This window comes from Quercus robur, chromosome 4, assembly GCF_932294415.1.
Source record: "Quercus robur chromosome 4, dhQueRobu3.1, whole genome shotgun sequence".
Taxonomy (NCBI): domain Eukaryota; kingdom Viridiplantae; phylum Streptophyta; class Magnoliopsida; order Fagales; family Fagaceae; genus Quercus; species Quercus robur.
The window spans coordinates 69128989-69151695 of record NC_065537.1 but is presented as its reverse complement, the minus strand read 5'-3'; the positions used below and the strand labels follow the sequence as shown (position 1 = coordinate 69151695).

General features: G+C 34.8%; 2 protein-coding genes and 1 long non-coding RNA gene across 3 annotated transcripts in view; all 3 read right to left on the bottom strand.

Annotated features, from left to right (window-relative positions):
* Positions 1-10942, bottom strand: part of LOC126724202 (putative disease resistance protein RGA4) — a 213346-nt gene extending 202404 nt beyond the window's left edge. The window contains exon 1 of the transcript XR_007654784.1: positions 10625-10942. The gene's annotated coding sequence lies outside the window, so the exon portion shown is untranslated. The remainder of the gene's footprint in view (positions 1-10624) is intronic.
* A 6775-nt stretch (positions 10943-17717) lies between these two features.
* On the bottom strand, positions 17718-19851 carry LOC126724216 (uncharacterized). The gene is made up of 4 exons (XR_007654804.1): positions 19296-19851; positions 18798-18887; positions 18418-18549; positions 17718-17855 (listed from the first exon to the last, which is right to left on the bottom strand). It is a non-coding gene; the product is annotated as an uncharacterized LOC126724216 (long non-coding RNA).
* Positions 19852-19853: 2 nt separating this feature from the next.
* LOC126722479 (putative disease resistance protein RGA4) lies at positions 19854-22630 on the bottom strand. Its single transcript, XM_050425636.1, has 2 exons — positions 20083-22630; positions 19854-19930 (listed from the first exon to the last, which is right to left on the bottom strand). The coding sequence occupies exons 1-2, from the start codon at positions 22628-22630 to the stop codon at positions 19854-19856; spliced, it is 2625 nt and encodes an 874-aa protein (XP_050281593.1).
* Positions 22631-22707: the final 77 nt, after the last annotated feature.

Sequence of the window (22707 nt, the reverse complement as noted above, 5' to 3'; positions counted from 1 at the left end):
ATTTTGAGTTCAGGTAAGTGTATTGATAACAACACTTACTGAATAGGTTCTTTGTCGTGGAAGTCTCAAAAGCCATCTCAATGGAGCAACAAAAAAATTTCCCCACTTCTAAATCTCAAGGTGATGTAGTTGATCTAAATCTGCATCACAAAAGATGAAGAAAACCAAAAACCATCTGTATGACCACCCTCCTCTGCTCTTAACATTGGTCTACTAAATGCCTCAATTCCCAAAACAAACAGCATAGGTGAAAGAGGATCACCTTGCCTAAGGAGTACCATTAATAATGATAAGAAGATACAAAACTGAATCCAGCCCCTAATTTTCAATGGACACAGTCACTTCATTGGCAATAATTTACCAAGCCAAATTCATTATATACTTTTATGTTCTCCAAGACAAAAATCTTGTGGCAGTTCTGCTTGTATCAATTCTTTCTCTTTAGCTATTCCTTTTTTGTATGCACTCCACGTACTAGGATGGCGCTTTTCTAATAAAATTTATTACTTATTAGCAATAAGATTTGCTTGTATTGATTCTATTATTTACATTTTTGGGTACTACTTTAGGTTCCTTTTAAATGTTCTCCTGTAAATTTTTTTTCTTTTTTTCATATTTGATTGTTGAAAAGATGCAGATGTTAAAAAAATAAGAAACAAACCAATGTTTGCTTGTATATTTGATTCAGGAAGTATTTGCAATTAGGTGATCTGATTGCTTGCAGCTTGCACACTTTGAGGCTAGTTTATGTACTGATTAATTTTGAAACTAACATAAAAGCTAAGAGATTCAATTTTCTAGAAATTAAATTAGGTTAATATGCTGTGTTCATCATGTTTAACTATGCTACTGGGGATTTGTTTCTTAACCTTTCGTTAATGGAGCTAAAAAACCCACAAAAAAGTAGGAATTTTCTCTAGAGCTGGGGCATGTCTTGTATTTGTCCTATCAAAGTTCACTTCTATTATTAATTGAATTTTTTCTGTGATTGAATTAAGTTTTCTTGTATATTGTGTAGTCTTCTGCAATACAGTTAGGAGCAAATAATGCAGTATGGGCAATCAATTGATGATGGTGAAACTACCAGGTTCATATTCCTCATCTTCTTGGTTTGTACAAGTTTCTTCTTTCCAAAAGTTTATCACATGAAAGCATATGACAACCTATAATGGGGCTTTGTATTCTCAGTTCAATTGCATTTCCAAAGCCATTTCAAAGATTGCAGGATAAATAATGTCCCCAAGATAATGGTTTTTTGAACAGTCTATAATAAAAGTATTTACATCGTTCTAGGTGTCGAAAGTTGAAATTAGCCTATTTATGCTTTCTTAATGAAATTAGCCCATGTGATATAGACCGTAATGGATAAGTTTCACCAATGGTCTAGGCTTCAAGTTAATCCAGCCAAGTGCAAGATTTTTTACATGCGGAACAATATGCTAGCATTTTTGTGATAAAATCATGCTCCCAATAAGATATTTAGGAGCACCTTGAACAATTGCACGAGTACTTGCTGAATGCAGAACTCTAAATGAGAAAATTTCAAAAAGAATAATTCCTTTTGATTGTCTTGAATATCCGCAGCTTTTGAAGCATCTCTTTTTCTTTTAATTCTTTTTGGCCGCTGTCCATATTGTACTGAAGCACATAGAAATAAATCGTTAACCTCTTCTAAGCACAACCACTCTAACTGTGAGAGCAGAAAGTAGCTTGAGGAGGAAGTTGATGTTATTACTCCCATTTTCATTGTTTGCTTCAATACCTTCAGGCTAGCATTATAAAGAAACTTCTTTTTTACTTGGAATATGCAAAAGCTCCACAAGGCGATGATTACAGAGCTTGCATTATCAAAGCTACTAAGGGCAAAGTACGCAGAAACTTTACTCGTACAATGAATGCCCTCTTTCTTCCTTCCAAGTGAAGTAGGAAGTAAATGTAATAGCAATAACACTGGTTCATGGTAAGGGTCCTAGTCCATCAAAGATGAGTGAGTGGGTCAATGTCATGTTGTAATAGTTTGTACAAACTACAAAGGCATATAGCAAAGCTACTAGTAGATAGTCACTGTTTTATTTCATCATTGATCTATTATGATCAATCAGCCTTATGTTCAGAGGACAATGGCTGAAACTCGTACTCCTGGCTCAAGAGATTGTTAAGAATCATAACAAAACCTCTTTGATCCCAAGATGTGCAATTAAAATAACCTCATGAAGGCACATGACAATCTATAATGTGTCTAGGGAATTAAACACTCATTCCAATTGGTATTCCTGAATCCTTTTCAAAAAATTGATGGTAGAGTGAATAGCTTCCCCTCGAATTATTGTTGCCTTAATGGTTTTTTCAGCAACTATTTTGAAGGGATTAAAATGGACTAAAAGACAATCCCGTCCCTATTCTTGTTTATGTGAGTAATGGAAGTGTTTAATCGTTCCAGATGTTTAATGTTGAATTTATCCTGTTATGCTTTGTTAATAACTATAATGGAGTTCATAGTTGCTAATTCTGAATCATGTTTAGGCCAAGGTTTACTTATGGTCCAGGTTTCAAGCTAATCTGATTCAAGCATGCTAACCTCTCAATCAAATTATTTAGAAGTTCCTCTGATCATTGAAAGATCACTTAAAGAATGTAAAAAACTGATTGGGAAATTTTAAAAACTAATTCTATTAGTAACATTTGTACATATATGGTATTGTAACAATTTGATTAGAAATAATCAAGCCAATGATAGAGCGAATTGGTTCCATGCATGTTCCAACATTATCAAGTCAAAAGAGATACTTTAACAACATTCTGGCATACGTACATGAGGTATAACTAAGGAAACCCCAATCATAAGCAAATCCAGATAGCAAAAAAAGAACCCAATAAATTGATTGATACACCCAAAACATTACCCAGAGATGGACACCCAAATTATAAAATTGAAAGAAGAAATGAAATGTTCAATAAGTCGACTGTGCAGCACACTACGCATGTGCTCAACATTCCTGATGAAATGAATGAATAGATCTGTTAAAATGTCCTCATTTCTTTGGTGCAGCCTTAATTGGAAGATGAGTGAGTGAGACTTATTGAAAGAGAAAAATAAACATTCCACATCATTATAATGTGACCTTAACCATCTTTGATATATTGTGATAGCTGAATTAATGGCAAACTGCACATCCATATAATGGCTAATACTAATTAATAGTATTACTCTAACAACTAATAAGAAAGGAGTTAGAGAAGCATGTTTTCTTCAGATCAAGAGTGAATATACGACAGCATTTTGTGTAGATCCAAATGAGAAATAGTTCATGAACCCTATCTATCTTTATTTAGTTTTAGGAGTTGAGTAGCTAGGTAAGTGAATAGGGGGGCCTAGCCTATCTGTGTGTGAGAGCAATGGGGCCCAATGGGTTGGTGTCGTTGTGTTCTATGGGCTTTGAAAGAGTGGTGATTTGATGGGACCATCTACATTGCCTTGTTGTGCACCCAACTTTTCTCTCTCTTCTTCTTCTTTTTATTTTTATTTTTTAATATTTTTATAAAGCTATATGGTTACACCCAAATTTATGCTCTTTCTGCCCCTTTTACCCAAAGAAAAACCTTGCTAATAATTCTTAATTTGAGTAAAACAAATTCAATCCAATCAAACTTTGAATTTGTGAATGTATGAAAAAAAAAGTTACACTTGCTCTTCTGACTTTAAATAGTTAGTCTTTCACACTAACATGTGAGGAAATAAAAAATATTTTATTTTAATAAACGTATGTTGGGAACTTTTATAACCACCAAAATACAACACACTAAGCTAAATTCTCTAAGTTGCCTAGTCATGTCCTCCCTTCACAATTCTACCAAATTTGCTATAATTTTGAAATTATTAAAAAGCAACCATATATGTCATATTTCATCAACTCAAGCTTTGACACAACAATACAAATTATTAACCACCGCCACTTCTAGGTGAGTTGGTACCCAGTTATGTAAGTAACCTATTACTCGGGGGTTCGAGCCCCCGCATTTACCTAGGCAAAAAAAAAAAAAAAATACAAATTATTAGAATAAAATAACAAATGAAAGAATTTACCATTGAGTCCATGACTGTACTTGCCTTAATTTCAGGGACATAAAGTTCTGAATAGGGTCCAAATTTTAAGCCAGGTTTGTCCTTGCCTTACGTGAGAAGTCCAATGATTGAGAACAAAACCTCAAAAGGCAGAACGAAGAGGAACAAATGAATTGGTGTTCAGTTCTGCATAAAAAAGACAAACCAAAAGTTCTTAAACTTGAGTATAGCTATGAAATTAACAACCTATTATTCAAAAAGTGGGCCGCAAAATAAGCAAAATGAGGGATCTTCAAGTCTTAGTTAGTATTCAATTTATAAAATAATTAATTAGTAATTTTATTTTCAGTAATATAAAAAAATTCAATCCAACCTATCCATGAATTTTTACCTATTCTCTAGTACTTGGATACAAAGGATTATTTAAACATAATGGAAGTGTTATGAATCATCTGTTTTAGGACAAGAACCAAAAAATAAAGTACATGAAGTGTGCATTAAAAAAATTAGAACTTTCCTTTTCTTGCTGGACAACGATGACAAGGAACAATAAAATAAAAAATAAAAATGAAGTATAGGATTTTTCCTTTTGAAATACTTGGAGATGAAAGGAAGGTTGTAAGCGGCTGTTGGAGGTAGAGAAAGAGCCCAAAATCACTAGGAAACTAAACAATTTACTACTGGGTGATGCTCTGGGCATTAAAAATCTAACATATAAAAAACAGATTAAGAAGAAAGAAAATTGAAAGCACTGAAGGTTTTGTTTAGAATGTTTAACATCTATTTAGAAGTATTTAATTATTAGAAGATAGGAAATTTACAGCTCAGATAAATATTATCTCTAGATTTGTGAATGTCTTTGTTTTGCTTTTGATTAAAACAAAGTCTCAAAAAATAAATCTAAGAAAAGAAAGAATTCATTTGGCAATTATCCCATCAAAAAAAGTACTTGATTTTTAATTTGGGATTATAAGATAGATGCGTACCTGAAAAAATTGTTTCTTCCTGCTGGTTCTCATAATCCAAAATCACAAGTGGGACATGAACAATGATGGACCAATCTTCACCTATTTGCCTCTTGCATCTTTGCCGTAAGAGGGGACAATCAGTAATTTTCAACTCTGTTAAAGAGGTGAGACTACAAATCCCTTGAGGAAGTGATGTTAGATTGGGACATTCCCAAAATGTAAGGAATTGTTGTGATGTGAGGTTGGTTATCCAAGGGCGACATCTGAGTCCATTGCTTTGTAAATTTCGAGTTTTCGAAGAGAAACGAGGTTTTGCAGCCACTCCTCTGGAAGAGATTCTAAATTGTTGACCGAATATAACTTCAAATATTGTAATTGAGAGAGAGGAAAGTAGCATGAGGAGGAGGTTGATGTGGTTGCTCCCATTTTCATTGTTTGCTCCAATACCTTCCAACTAGCGATACGCAATACCAACTCTTCTTTCAAATATGGAAACGGGGGCATGGAAGTCAAGTTAAGGCATCTGAGAATCTGTAATTTAGAAAGACAAGGAGGAAATGATGGAAGTAAGAGATGGTGTGGCTCATTAACATCATCATCTGAATTCCTCCACCGTCCTTTCAGATTTGGGCATTCGTCTAATATGAGAGAAGATAATGATGGGAAGAATGGTGTTTTTGAAGAAGAAGAAGAGGAACCGCCCAACACGTTACTAGTAATGTCTTCATCTGATATGTATTCAAGTGCTTTCATATTTAAAATATAGACAAACTTGAGAAAAGGGAGTTGATTTAACGCTGGGAGGTGCTGCAATCTATTATTACTAGATAATCTCAAATGGACAAGATTAGTGAGAGAAGAGATCCAACTTGAAATTCTCACACGCATATAATAACACAACCACAACGATTTAAGATTTGGATGTGGTTGGAGGCCTTCTAGACTTCTAGTGACATTTCATCATAACATTCGCTTTCTCCATCATCCCACTCCCACCATAAAAGAAGCTCTTCAAGATGTTGTTTTTCCTTCATATTTGTGGCTTTACATTCCAGCATGTCATCCTCTCCATGTCCCAATTTTTCAATCCATAGGCTTCCTCCCAAATTGCTCAGCTCCTTCAATTCACTTAGCCCACCACCAAACCTAGCTTGTTTTTTCTTACACCAACTATAAGAGCTTTCCTTGAAACCTCCTTTCTTCAAGACAAACCGTGTTAGTATCTCAAGAGAAGTAAGATGTCCAAGTCCAAGGGGCATATGAGTCAATTTGGTGCAATTAGTATCTAGATGCCTAAGATTGACCAACTTCTTAATGCCCTGGGGTAATTCTTTAAGTGAGTCACAGCCACTGAGTTGTAGGGAGAAATTCAATATCTTTATTTTTGGAAAGATCAAGATATCTTAAATGTTTTAATTCCCCAATTGAATGTGACACCACACTTAGATCTAATCAATATATTACTAAAAACTGAAACGTAGCATTTAATGTTGCTACGCTTCCATTGAGCCACGTCAGCAGCCATGTCATTATTATTATTTTTTTTCAATTTTTTTATACAATTTTTTAACATTTAAAATGAATTAAAAACTCTATTATATTACAATCAAAATATCATATTTAATTTATCTTATTTTTAATTATTCTTATTTATTATTAAATTTTCAATTCCATTTTAACTTTTCATATCCCCACTACTCTCTATCTTAACTTTCTTCAACCTTTCTCATTCCATTCAACTTTTCATATCCCCACTACTCTTAATATTAATATTATTCTATCTTTTTATCTTCCTTTATTTTTTACTATTCTTATTCTTATCCTCATGCTATAAAATGGTCATTCTCCCTCTTATTCCATGCATAATTTCTATTTTTCCACACACAAAAGCCCCCCCTCTCTCTCTCTCTCTCTCTCTCTCTCTCTCTCTCTATATATATATATATATATATATATCTATATATATTTTCCTTCAATTTTTGGTGTATATATATATATATATATATTTTTAATTTTAGTGTAACAGGTTGACCATCAAAACATACTGATGCAGTATTGAAAGCTCCACCAAATGCATTGCAAAAATCAATTTTAGACTACTAGAAGTCAGTTAGTTTGCTAAAATTGGAATTGACAGGTAATCCAGCTTGATACGATTTAGTTTTATATTTTATGTTGTTATCTTTTTATTCACATTGGTTGTTAAATGTTATATTATTGCATTATAAAGATAGTATATAAAAATATAATATTATTTTATTATATAGCATAACTAAAATAATATGGTGTTTATTGCTATACATTTCATTTTTATTATTTTATTCTCATCTTATTTTATTCAACATTTAAATTTAGCAACATCCTCCATATCATAATTATTTATATTTTGTTTCATTTTTTTTAAAATTAAACGTATAATATTTTATTCAATAAATAAAAATTGTTCTTATAAAGTCTTCCCATGAAATGTTACAATGCATCAATGGAAAAATGAAATCCAAAACAAATATCAATTTAGAAACACTCAATTAAAAAAAAAAAAAGAATAAACAATTTCTTATAAAGTATTCCCATAAAAAGTTACAATGCATTAATAGAAAAAGAGAATACAAAACACGTGCTATTTTAGAAACACTAAATTTATAATAATAATAATATCAAACCAAACATATCATAAAATAATAAACTAATAGTTATGGATGTACTAACTTCATGGCAGCAAAATGGAGTAAAATAAAAATAAAAATAAACGTTACAATATGCATATTTAGTACATTAGAATTATCATCAAATTTGGGAAAACAATAGGATGTTAACAAAGAGAGAGAGAGAAAGAGATTAGTAAAAGAAATCAAACGTCAATTAGATAAATTAATTAGTAACCGTTAATTGGAAAACAAAGAGACCGACGGCTGAAGGAGTAAAAAATTAATTAAAGATGACCCTACGAATGTTATTATAAACTTTACAATGCAAATAAATAAATCGTTAAATTCACTTAATTAAATCATATAATCAACAATTAAATAAAATCATACAAAATTTAAACTTGAAACTAATCAAACTCTAATCTAGAAAATCATATTTATTATCAAAACTAAAAGGAAATCGTTCTTCAATAATAATAGAAATATATAAGAAATAAAGATGAAAATTTTCAAAATCTTTTTTTTTTTACATTTCATTTAACATTATTTATAAATAATAAAATATATAAAAAAGTCCTTAAATGCTTATATTCTTCACACACCATGACTTTTAAAATCTAATGAAAGGTTCGAAGAATTTAACTCTCATTTAATGCCTCTATTATGAAAATCAACAGCCAGTAAAAATTGATAATATTAAGAAACGTTATAAATGGAAACATGAAAAAACTAATTAGCCACTATTATTATGGAATAGATGTTTTTTTTTTTTTTATGCATCTAAGAAAATGAAATGTATAGGGTTTACTTATTAAGGTATATATAAAGATTCACGTTAAAAAAATATGTAAAGGTTTTATTTGAAAAAAAAAAAGTAGATGTAAGGTTTTTATTATCTTAAAAGACAATGAAAAACCAATTTTTAATTACTACAACCGTTGCTACTTTATAAATCACACACAACACTATATTCAATATCCTAAACAACATAGTTAGACCATTTTAGATATACACCACCATATTCAACTTATAAATTACAACCCAAATCAATCATACAATTACACAATCAAAGCATGAACATGTAACATGTATTATCTTCTGAATTATTGCATGGAATTTTCACAATTATTGAAAGAGAATCTCCAAATTTAATTTTTAGAAAACATCAAGACAAGGTGAATTTTATTCTTTTTAACTTCCATAGAAAAAAAAAATATTACGCACGTTATTTCAACCCTTATGGAAAAGAAGGTTTACATGTAGCATGCAAAACGTGTTTAATTGACTTAGAGATGTAAAAATTAGTCAACCAACTATGGTAGAATTAAGGTTTCAAATTTTAAATAAAACAATTCTACAATAATAAAAAATTATTTTGTGATAAATATGATTATGAAATGCATTACTTTTCATTAAATTAGTTCAAATTACAAAATAATAATAATGAGATCACCATAAAAAATAATCACGCGCAACGCGCGGGTCTGTGACTAGTTTACTTAAATCCAATGTGCGCAAATAATTGAGATTTGAAACAAGCACATCACAAGTAAACTTACCCAACTTTATCCCTACACTAAGTGCAAGAACTGTTCGTATTCTCATTCCTTTAACCATGAGAATTGGAAGTTCCCTTGATGAATCCTCTAGATTACTCAACAAATCCTCAAGATCAAATGATACATGACGAACTTTTTCACCAATATTTTCCTTACTTGAAGTTAACATAGTACTTTCCGTCCCAGCCACAAGAGTTGCAAGATCATGCATGAGATCGTGCATTTTGCAACATGCTATATTGCCCAATTCATCTTTTTTTACATTTTGAAAAAAGATCTCCAAAGTAATTCCATAAAGTACTCTTGACCGACATCCTTAACATGTTGCTTTCGATTTGATAGCTTAATAAAACCCTGCACTGCCCAAAGATGAATCAATGTCTCTACATCAATCACATAATCTTTTGGAAACAATCTACAATAAGCAAAGCATTGCTTTAAGTACGAAGGTAGATCATCATAACTCAACTTTAAGTGTTGATGAAATATCATTTTCTTCTTCTTGAGTTATTTTTTAGAGTTCATAACTTTTAAAGGATCTCCACTCATTTTCAGAAGCTTTGGTGCGTAGCAAGCTTGCTATAGTCCTTATGGCAAGAGGTACCCAACACACTTCCCCATAATCTCCTTTACCAAACTTATAAAGGCTTCGTTCTCTGGTAGTTGACCTTGTTCAAATGCCATTTTTACAAACAAACTCCAAGCCTTCTCTTTAGGTAGGCCTCTTAGAGCATGCCATGAAACTGCCCCTATTATCCTCGCTACACTTTCTGAGCGTGTGGTCACTATTATTTTACTTTCTCTTGCACCAACCATTAGCAAATTTCTCAAGAGAAGCCATTTATTATTTTCCTCATTCCACAAATCATCCAAGACAAGCAAGTAATTTTTTCCATTAAGTTTTTCTCGAAGCTGATTTTGCAACATCTCTAGGCTTTCTTCATGCTTCTCTTTTGTTAATTGTTTTAAAATTTCTTTAACAATGTGTTGTACGTCAAAGGTATCAGAGACACAAATCCAAAGTTTTAGCTCAAAATATTTTTTGACAGTTTCATCATTGTATACCAGTTGAGCTAGTGTTGTCTTGCCCAATCCTCCAATACCAAAAATTGGAATGATAGAAATATTCTCTACAACATTGTCATTGAAAAGATATTCTATAATCTCTTTCTTATCATTCTCTCTCCCAACAATTTCATCTTCCAGTACAAAAGAATAAGTTTCTATGGCCCTATTCATGATTTGTGGCTCAATCGAGCTTTGAATAAAGTGGAAATCATCCTTATCTTTTGCATTGACATTTAGTCTCTCCCTAATTGCCTTTATTTCGTGACCCATCTTAAGACTAAAAGCAAACTGGTTTGAACTTGAAAAGAAAATGCGTACCTCCTTTGTCATTTTGTTTCCACTCATCACCTTGTGCCGCAAAACTTCAGTGGAGATAGAATCCAGTAAGTCATCTGCGTCATGGAGGACATCTTTGAGCTTTCTGAGCCAATCTTTGATCAAATGGCTATGAGAACTCTGCTTTTCTGCATCCAGAATCACAGCTTGGATTGTGGAGACAGTGTTCTTTAGATTTTCAATCTCAATCTTAACACCAAAGGCCAGTTTGACCTCCGGGAGAGTGATGGAGCCCAGCAGTTCAAGGACTTTTCCTGCAAGTTGGAACAAAGCTCCATCCACCATTTTTTTTTTCTTTCAGGAATATTAGATGGGTTTGTGGATTAGCGAAGGCGATGAATGGTAGTTGTTGTTGTGTCCAGCTTTGAAAAATTACATCAATGTTTAAATTAACAATACATGTTCTTAAGACAAGATAATTGGAGCAGTTGAATCTTTCCACAAAGGCAGCTAACTATGTTTGTTTAAATAAACGACAATTGAAAGAAACAGCTAACTATGTATTTTTTTTAATAGCCGCCAACGTAGAAAATGAGAAGTCTTTAAAGTAAAACACTGTTATAGTCTTTTATTATTTTATATATATATATATATATATATATTGAGAATGCTGTTATAGTCTTATAGATACTAAACTATTAAAGTTTTTCCCATAAAAAAAAAAAAAAATATATATATATATATATATATTAATATATATATATAGGAGATTCTAGCCTTTTGCCCTTAATTTTTAAAAAATTTAGCAATATACCCCTATTTCGAAACTATATAAGGATATGCCCCTGTTTCGATACTCGATTACCTTAAAATCGAGTTTCATTGACATACTCGATTCGTAGAAAATCGAGTTATGCCGAATAAAACTAAAAAAAAAAAAAAAACATGGAACTCGATTTTAGGGAAGTTGAGTTCCAAAACGCCGCTATAGGGCTTTAAAATGTCACTATAGGGCTTAAAAACGCCACTATAGGACCCCTTGAACTGGTATGGGGACTTATAAAAAATTTTGCAGGAAAACGCCGCTATAGGGATCTAAAACGTCACTATAGGGCTTAAAAACGTCATTATAGGGCCTAAAAAGCCACTATAGGGCACCAGAACAGGGCGATTACACTTAGAAAAAATTTTTGCAGGAAAACGTCACTATAGGGCTTAAAAACGCCATTATAGGGCACCCTAAATATGGGCCAATCACACTTATAAAAAATTTTGCAGAGAAACGCCGCTATAGGGCTTTGAAACGTCACTATAGGGCTTTAAAACGCCACTATAGGGCTCCCTGAATATAGGGCAATCACACTTATAAAAATTTTTTTTGCATGGAACTCGATTTCCTGAAACTTGAGTTCCATGGAAATTTTTTTTTTTAAATATTTTTTTTTTAAGTTTGATCGGGCATAACTCGATTTTCTACAAATCAAGTATTTAATTGAACTCGATTTTAGGATAATCGAGTATCGAAACAGGGACACGCTCCTATATAGTTTGCAAACAGGGGCATATTGCTATTTTTTTAAAAAAATTAGGGGTAAAATGCCAGAATCCTCTATATATATATATATATTAAAGTTTTGTCACTGGTTTTTAATAATTCAAAGGTTTTAAATAATTTAATGAAAAAACATCATGTTATAATTTTCAAGAAGGTGATTTGCACCTATATTCTGAGAATGACTAATGATTATATATTTGACACGTCGGTGAATTGGAAATGGGTTTGCTGGTTGTATTTAATGGATCTATTAAGTTAGTGATACATAAAATTTTAAACTAAATTACAAATTATATCCTCTAAGATTGATTTGTGTTTATAAGTTTCATCCTTCCCACAAATCGTTTGTCACCATCATCATTTTCTCATTAGAAAATTGTAAATATATCTATAAAATAAGCTAAAACAAAAAACATTTACTACCCTTTTCAACTATATATATATACACACACACACAAAGAACACATTTGTTTGATGGAATTAGTAGGAATGTGTATGGCTTCAGGGTTGGGCATTTTTCAACACAAACCAACCTCATTGGCTTGATTTTTTATTTTTTTTTATTTTACCTAACCCAACCCATAATAGCTCTAAAACCAACCTAACCCAAAAGGGTCATCTTAGGTTGGGTTAAGTCATTAGTTTGGGATAATTTTGTCATGCCTAATAAATAATTAGGTTTCATTTAACTATATAAGCTCATTAATAAATAAATTATTACAATTTACACAATTGAACCTAATATTTCGATTTTGTCAAAATTATACAGTAAAATACTATCAAGAGTTTTATAGTTTAGTCACATTGTCTGGTTTCCTGTATAAGCATAGCCCCTTTCCCAATTTTTGAAACAAGTAAATTATGATAATTTGGTAAATACTTAACAAAATGATCAAATTGTAATATTTTTAAAACTATATTATACGCATATATGATATATGCACCTAAATTTTAGAGTTTAATTTGAAAATAATATTATTGTTTGAAATGTATTATACTATTATGTAATTATCCTTATATTTTATTATTTATATACAAATATTCATGAAGATTAATAAAATCTTTTTATCTCTTTTGAAAGGCAATAATAATTGTAAGGACTCAATTCGTGATAGCCCCAAAATAGTATTGGATTCACACTTTGAGGGCTCAAACAATATAATTTGTAGAGCGTGGGTTTGAAAGGCTAGGCCTTGGTCACCGAACGGTGGTTGGTCATGGTGTTCATACAGAATTAAACCATTTTCGTTCGAGGAGTCTTTTTCCTCGATACGGACTGGGAGGCTCTGGTTCTTGGCCTTTTTTCCCAGCCACTCTCTCGGATTGCTTACTTTTCCTTTTATATTAGCATGTACCCCTCATCCAACGTCCACGTGTGGGTTCGACTTTCCAGGACGGATACTTGTCCCATCAGCCCATACCTAAAGTGGTTGGGGGTGGTTGTAAAAGCTGAAGAGCATGGTCATGTCAGGTGCAGAGTATTCAATGGCAGTAATGGCAGCTTTCCCTTTGTCCTTTGTCGCCATACTGTCCAAGGGTCATTTTTCTATCAACGCAGATATTTTAAGTTTTTCCCAAAACTGTTCCTATGCCGTTCTTGCCCTTTCTTTTAGGAGGGCCTCGGGGACGCTGAGGACAGAGTCATCCTCGACTATATCTCAAGGTTACTTGGACTTTTATTTTATGTCCTCGGCTATACCCCTCCTCGACTCGGGCCTTGGGCCCTAAGGTAAACTGGGCTAGGGTCACAATTTCTATGGTCACACAATAACCCCTCAAAATCTTGCTGCCCGACCTCTTGGTCGGGGAGGAGGGTTTTGGTGATGTCGGGCCTGTATCATGACTTGCCCAGCTTTGTCCCGCATTAATGTCGGTGTCTCTTCATCTGCCTAGAAAATGAGCCGGGTTACGAGACATTCTTATAGATTTACTCACGATGTGCTCCTGTCGTTCCCGTGTACGAGGCGCGTCTTTAATAACTTTCCTTTACGAGGCCAACCAAATCTGACGGTTATAGATGACGTTGGGGAGCTGAATGGACACTATCTCGTTTGCAGCTCTTCTTGGAAACCTGTATGGATTAAATGCCATTGAACTTACCTTCCATATAAGAAGCAAGACAAGAGGGTACTTCCTTTGCATAGAGACCCTTTAACCTTTCTAAAGCCTTAAACCTCAAGCTGTGCTCAAAGTTTTCCTTATCAGCACAATCAAACCTTAGAGTGTGATATGTCTGAGGTAAAAGCGGGGGTGAAGGAACCACATCCTCTCCAGAAGCACCGTGTCCCTCCGAAGCTTAAGATGGCTTGGTCAGGGCAGGGTAGGCAGAGACTCAAGATGTTTCTCACCTTCCTTCAGCCAAAATCCGAAGCAGGTGCTAATCGCATCAAGCTTTCGGTGCAACTGAGCTGGGGTTACTCATCATCAGTACCATCCGCTCTCCTTCGAGCATAGCTAATATGGCACCAGCGTGTTAGGAGTCAGGGATGATGCGAGGACTAAGTATCCCCGCTTCTTCCTCTCTTCCTTCACTCGTGCCTCCTTTTGCCTCCCCTTCTTCTTCTTTCTCATCTCTGGATCCATCCTGGTGCTTTTACTTCTTCCTCTTCTTCTCCTTATCCATCAAAGGGGCTCACCCTCTCATACATAATAGCCACTGGAGCGGAGTTCAGAATGATTTATCGTTTCTTTGTATCTTTTTACTTTTGCCTTCGTAATTAGCTTCCTGTATTGGCTTGTTTAAGTCCCTCATTGTACGCTGTACTACTTCTTTATATTAATAAAAATTGACATTATTTTATTCTATGTATTCTTTCTTTTCTGCAATATTTATGCCGTGAATGGATGTGCTATTATATGATTTTTTCTTTTCATTGTTCGGAATGATACTTAGGGCCGAAACCCTTGTTAAGAAAAAGATATCTTTATGAGTTTATTGAAACTATTCGGCGCAATAACGCCGACCTGAAAAGAAAAACGATACTTAGAGCCGAGGCCCTTGCTAAGAAAAAGATATTATTCCAAGCTTATTGAAACTATCCGGCACAATAATGCCGACCTGATAAAGGTTACATACCTAAGACTAACCAAGATGACAGCTGAATGCTCGGGACTGTATAGGAGGTAATCATCCGAGGAGGGGTAACCCAAAATGAGCTGCCCATACGGGTCGCCAAGTACTAGGGTGCTTTGCCATCTTCTTAATATCCTTCCTAGCCTTCGCCATTTTTGGCATTCGGTCCGAGGATTGAAGTACGATCGTACTGAACTTAAACGCTCGTGTGTATTAGTTCCCTCAAAACTGATGATCCGAGGTCAGGTCGGGATCTTCATTCCGTAGGTCTGAGCAATCTAGAATTCTCCTTAAGCAGTTGGTTTCTCCATAGGTTTGAGTCCGAGGACCACGCAATACCTTGGTTTTGTCCAAAACTTAGTTTTTAAGTAGTTGGTTTCCCTATAGGTTTGAGTCCGAAAACCATGCAATACCTTGGTTTTGTCCAAAACTTAGTTTTTAAGTAGTTGGTTTCCCCATAGGTTTGAGTCCGAGGACCATGCAATACCTTGGTTCTGTCCAAAACTTAGTGTTTTTTTTTTTTTTTTTTTTTTTTTTTTTTTTTTTTTTTTTTTTTTTTTTTTTTTTTTAAAGTAGTTGGTTTCCCCATAGGTTTGAGTCCGAGGATCATGCAATACCTTGGTTCTATCCAAAACTTAGTTTTTAAGTAGTTGATTTCCCCATAGGTTTGAGTCCGAGGACCATGCAATACCTTAGTTCTGTCCAAAACTTAGTTTTTAAGTAGTTGGTTTTCCCATAGGTTTGAGTCCGAGGACCATGCAATACCTTGGTTTTGTCCAAAACTTAGCTTTTTTAAGTATGGGGGGATTAGCCCCTCGGCCATGGTGCGGGACGTTGATCTAAGGTTGGAAGCCCCTAGAACCGTCCGCGGCCAAGGTGCGGGACGTTGATCTGAGGTTGGAGGCCCCTAGAACCGTCCGTACTACTGACTCTCCGAGGCATAGCCCCTAGTGGGACTTTATATTAGGGCACAACAACGGTCCGCCGAGAGTGATGGAGTGCCAACGCACAAGCCTTTCCCGCAGACGGCGCCAATTGTAAGGACTCAATTCGTGACGGCCCCAAAATAGTATTGGGTTCACACTTTGAGGGCCCAAACAATATAATTTGTAGAGCGTGGGTTTGAAAGGCTAGGCCTTGGTCACCGAACGGTGGTTGGTTATGGTGTTCATACAGAATTAAACCATTTTCATTCGAGAAGTCTTTTTGCTCGATACGGTCTGGGAGGCTCTGGTTCTTGGCCTTTTTTCCCAGCCACTCTCCCGGATTGCTTACTTTTCCTTTTATATTAGCCTGTACCCCTCATCCAACGTCCACGTGTGGGTTCGACTTTCCAGGATGGATACTTGTCCCATCAGCCCATACCTAAAGTGGTTGGGGGTGGTTGTAAAAGCTGAAGAGCATGGTCATGTCAGGTGCAGAGTATTCAATGGCAGTAATGGTAGCTTTCCCTTTGTCCTTTGTCGCCATACTATCCAGGGGTCCTTTTTCTATCAACGCAGATATTTTAGGTTTTTCCCAAAACTATTCCTATGTTGTTCTTGCCCTTTCTTTTAGGAGGGCCTCGGGGACGCCGAGGACAGAGTCATCCTCGGCTATATCTCAAGGTTACTTGGACTTTTATTTTATGTCCTCGACTATACCCCTCCTCAGTTCGGGCCTTGGGCCTTAAGGTAAACTGGGCCAGGGTCACAATTTCTATGGTCCCACAATAATGTTTTTTTTTTTTCCCTTTTTCCAATTAAAACTGTTGCTTTTTTATTCTTTTTTCAACATTTTTCCCTTTAATTTTATAGGTTTTGAACCTTTAAACATATTGATAGAATTTATTTCTAGAGAATTCCCTCACCACATAAAAAATAACACAAAATATTGACTTGTATAGAAAACACCCAATGTGATGCCCCAATTTGATAGTGTGGGAGGACTTTCGTCTCGGCCTCCAATCAGGTATTGTTCGCTTTTGGATGGGCAAGGATCAACTTACCTCCCATTCGCACGAATTTGCTCAATCCCACATCGGGGAGAGACGCCTCCCACCCTTACCTTATAAGCCTTTGGCCTAAGGAAGGGTGTACCGTAGTGGTATACTCATCCTTAGGCCAAAGGCTTATAAGGCATGAGTGGAGGGCATCTCTCCCCGATATGGGATTGAGCAAATTTGTGCGGGTGGGACGTAGGTTGATCTTTGTCTATCCCAAAGTAAACAATACCTGATTGGGGGCCGAGATGAAAGTCCTCCCACAGATGGGTTGTGTGATGAGTCTCACATCGGGCATATACTAGGTTGAACTAGGTTTTATTAACAACTACATAGAGCTTCAATTATGACTAGTTCTTTTAAGGTATAGCACAGATGTGGCTAACGCTTTTTCTTGAGTCATTACAGATGGTATCAAAACCAAGCCCTAGTTGGAAGTGTGGGCCCCACACACAAGAACGCGTGTGCTTGGAAGGGGATGACCAATCCACATCATTATGTGATATTCTTTGTAATAGTTCAAAACTAGACTTAATAGAAAATTTGCGATATATGTATACTTAATGTTTAATACAAAATTGCTCTATGTATACTTAATGTTGTATAATTTCCTTTTGATGGCCATCCAATGGTGAACTTCACAGCCATATTATGGCTTTTATCCCTGACAAAGAATAAGAAATGAGTTAGAGAAACATGTTATCTTCAAATATCTACGTATATGGTCATGAATGGAAACAATGGATTTTGTAATAATAATAATAATAAAATAAAAAGAGAGTCCAATATACAAATACTAAATGTTTAAAAATGTAGAGAACTGTTCATTTTAACACAAAGAGAAATGTTGTGTGATTAATGGAACCGTCATCATCTTAGAGGAAAAAATACTTTAAATATCATTTTATGTACTAATCAATATCCGCTAAATGGTTTCGTTTTACTCAAATAATGGTTGTCCAAAATTAAAGCAATTGGTCTGCAAAAGAACAGAGGCTCTAAGTATCTTCCCTACAATGCAATAGTCTAACAACAAGGAAAACAATTGAAGAACAAGAATCTATTTTGTCTTATGTCCCTCAGAAATAGATTCATGAGAGACAGATTGTATTTAATTCACTATCTAAATGATTATAGGAAGATTGTTGATATTGGTTCCTACATAATCTTTTGGCAATTAGCACGAAAATGATAAGAATAATTAAATGGCCAGAATTTTCTTTTACCTCTGCATCACTTTGCAGCAAATTACTCCACTTTTGGGACATTTAATCGAACTGCTTCTCTTTGGCCTAAAAACTTTATACACTTCATCCACCATCACACAATCCTCCATACTCAGTGTGTGCTGGCTCCCTCTGCATTGTTGCCCAATTTTCGTAGAGACAGCACAACCAAATGTTAAGAACCAGCCACATAAAAAATGAAGCATCAGAGACCGCACACAATGGAAGTTATGAAGCATCCACCATAAAATGGAACATTTCAGCACAAGAACAAATTTTTTGTCGTTGTGTTTGCCAAAGAAAGAACATGGAACTTTTCTTTTTGGCCAGAAAACAATATATATGAAGCTAAGCACAATAAAATCATGAGAATATTTTACCTCTGATGTATTTGGAGATGAGGTAGAGGCTGCAGCAGTAGAAGGTGCAACTAGGTCCAAAAGATTCAACCATTTGAAAATAAAAAGTTCCTACAGTCATGTTTAAGCATTAGCAACCTGACTTATAAAATTCAGTCCAATCTACCTTTGAAATTGTGCATGTACGAACAAATTGTACTCATTCAATCACTCTCTTTCTTATTTGACTATTAAAGTAAGTCTTCACACCAACATGTAGATTCATAAAATAATAATAAAAGTTCTTAACAGAAATATGTTTGAAACTTTTATAAATGAATGAATTTAAATATCCTTTGTCTTCTAATATTTTGAAGAAATCATGTATCTAATTAAAGTTTCGATGGATAAAAAAGCAAAGAAATTATATATATATATATATATATATATATTATAAAAATGATTTACCACTGAGTTCTTGACCCACGATTGCAGTTTTGAATAGGGTTCAAATTTTGGGGTTAAAAGATAGATCCATACCTTAAGAAGCTTTGTGTTGCTTTATTATCCACATACACATATGGGACATGAGCAATGTTGGGCCAATCTTCTCCTGTTTGCCTCTGGCATCTTTGTTGTAAGAGGGGACACTCAGTAATTATTATTTCTTGTAAGACAGTGAGCTTGTGAATCCCTTGAGGTAGTGATGCTAATTCCGGACATTTGTCAATTTCAAGTTTTGTTAGTGATGTGAGGTTGCCTATCCATACTGGTAAAGCCATCAAATTAGGACAATTAATAATTTTGAGATATTTTAGAGTGGTAACATGTTGAAGCCCATCTGGCAGAGACACAAATTTTGGAATTCTCTCTAAATGAAGAAAACGGAGGCTCCTAAGGCCTTGCCATTGCATGCCATCATCTTCATCGTTTAGTAGCGCAAGCTCATTGCAGTACATGATTTCCATCTCTTGAAGTGAGGTGAGATGTTGAATACCTTTACAAGGGAGAGACCTGAGTCCATTACAGTTGTAAATGAAGAGTTTTCGGAGAGAAACGAGGTTTCGTAAACACTTCTCTGGAAGAGATTCTAAATCGTTAACCTCTTCTAATGTTGCGGAGGTTGATGTCGTCACTGTTGTTGATGGACTCTGTGTTGCTCCCATATTCATTGTCTGCTGAAATGCCTTCAAGCTAGTTGTATCTAATACAAGCCCTTCTTTGAGATATGGAAACAGGGGCATGGAACACATGTGAGGGCATTCGGTAATCTTTAAAAAAGAAAGACGAGGAAATGAGGGTAGTAAAAGATGGCCTGGCTCATTACCATCAACTTTCCTCCACCAACCCTTCAAATTTGGGCATTCATACATTATGAGAGAAGATAAGGATGGGAAGAATGTTGTTTTTGAGGAACCAAGTGCTTTACTAATAGTATCTTTCGATATGTATTCAAGTGCTTCCATATACTTAAGGATGACGGACTTTAGAAAAGGTAGTTGATTTAATGGTGGGAGGTGTTGCAAGTTTCTGTTTCTATAGAACTCCAAATCGACAATATTAGTGAGCGAAGAAACCCAACTTGGAATTATCACACCCATATAAAACCACAACTTCAAAGCTTTAAGATTTGGATGTGGTTGGAGCTTTTCTAGTGACATTTCATCATAACTTAAATTATTTTCAGCCCACCTTGAGTCCCACCATAATTTCAATTGTTGAAGTTGTTGTTTCTCCTTCAGTTTTGCAGCTTCACATTCCAGCTCCAGCATGTCATCTTTTCCATGTCCCAAATTGTTAATACTTAGGCTTCCTCCCAAATTACTTAACTCCTTCAATTCACTCAATCCACCACTACACTTAGCCTTGCTTACAACAAAAAGTGGTAGTATCTCAAGAGAAGTACAAAGATCAAGTCCAAGGGGCATATGAGTCAATCTTTGACATTCAAAAATATCTAGATGCCTGAGATTGACAAAATTTTTAATTTCCCTCGGTAATTCTCTAAGCGACTTACAATACTTGAGTTTTAATGTTTGCAAATTCAACAGTTTAGTAATGGAATTAGGGAGAAATTCAATATCTTCATTTTCAGAAAGATCAAGATATCGTAAATGCTTTAATTCTCCAATTGAATTTGGCACTATACATAGCTTTAATTTACTCAAATCTAATGTGCGTAAATAATTGAGATTTGAAATGAGTGCATCACAAGTTAATTTACTCAACTCTTGCCCTACACTAGCTCCAAGAATTGTTCGTATTTTCATTCCTTTAACCATGGGGATTGGGAATTGCCTCAATGAATACCTAAGATCAAATGATACATGACGAAGTTTTTCATCAATATGTTCCTCACTTAAAGTTAACATGGTACTTTCTGCCCCAGCCACAAGATTTGCTAGATCATGCATGAGATCGTGCATTTTGCAAAATACTAAATTGCCCAATTCATCTTTTATTACATCCTGAAAAAAAGACCTCCAAAGTAATACCATAAAATACTCTTTGCCAACATCCTCAATACATTGCTTTGAATTTGATAACTTAATAAAACCTTGCGCTGCCCAAAGATGAATAAGTGTTTTTACATCAATTTTGGAATCTTTTGGAAACAATTTACAATAAGCAAAGCATTGCTTTAAGTGTGATGGTAGATGATCATAACTCAGCCTAAGTGTTAATGAAATATCATATTCTTCTTGTTGTGTTATTTTTGAGAGTTCATAGTTTTTGAAGGATTGCCATTCATTTTCTGAAGGTTTGGAACGTAGCAAGCTTGCTATTGTCCTTACGATGAGAGGTACCCCACCACACTTATCCACAATCTCTTTTCCTATGCTTATAAAGGCTTGGTGTTCTAGCAGTTGGCCTTGTTCAAATGCCATTTTTACAAACAAGCTCCAACTCTTTTCTATAGGTAGGCCTTTTAGAGCATACCATGAAATTGGCCCTATTATCCATGCTACCCTTTTTGAGCGTGTGGTCACGATTATCCTACTTCCCCTTGCACCAACCATTAGCAAATTTCTCAAGAGAAGCCATTTCTTTTTATCCTCAATCCACAAATTGTCCAGGACAAGCAAGTATTTTTTTCCATTAAATCCTTCTCGAAACTGTTTTTCCAAGATCTCAAAGCTTCCTTCATGCTTCCTCTTTGTCAATTGTTCTAAACTTTCTTTAACAATTCGTTTTACATCAAAGATATCAGAGATACAAATCCAAAGCTTTAGCTCAAAATTTTTGTCCACATTTTCATCATTATATACTAGCTGAGCTAAGGTTGTCTTCCCCAATCCTCCAATGCCAACTATTGGAATGATAGAAATATTCTCTACAACATTATCATTAAAAAGACGTTCTATAATCACTTCCTTATCATTCTCTCTCCCAACAACTTCTTCAAATACAAAAGAATAAGCTCCCCTTTCCCTATTCATGACTTGTGGCTCAACGAAGCTTTGACTAAAATGAAAATCCTCCTTATCTTTTGTAATGGCATTTAGTCTCTCCCTAATTGCTTTTATTTCATGACCCATCTTAGGACTAAAAGTAAGCCGGTTAGAACTTGAACAGAAAATGCTTACCTTCTTTGTCATCACTTTCTGTCGCAAAACATCAGTGGAGAAATCATCCAGCAAGTCATCTGCATCATGGAGAACATCCTTAAGCTTTCTGAGCCAATCTTTGATCTGATGGTCTTGAGAACTCTGCTTTTCTGCATCTAGAATCACTGCTTGGATTGTGGTAACAGTGCTTGTTAGTTTTTCAATCTCTGTTTTGACACTAGAGGCCAGTTTGACCTCTTGGAGAGTTACGGAACGCAGCAGTTCAAGGACTTTTTCTGCAAGGTGGAACAAAGCTCCTTCAGCCATTGTTTTTCTTACAGGAGTATTAGATGAGCTTAGAGTAGCCACACACGCATTTATCTTCTAATCCAAAATCTTGTAGT

Bases quoted from the DNA above. Each gene is read 5' to 3' on its own strand.
- LOC126722479 (XM_050425636.1), bottom strand. From the start codon at position 22,630: ATGGCTGAAGGAGCTTTGTTCCACCTTGCAGAAAAAGTCCTTGAACTG. The intron at 19,931-20,082 runs GTAATGAGCCAG...GCATTTCAGCAG, and splicing joins TTGGTGGAGGAAAGTTGATG to ACAATGAATATGGGAGCAAC.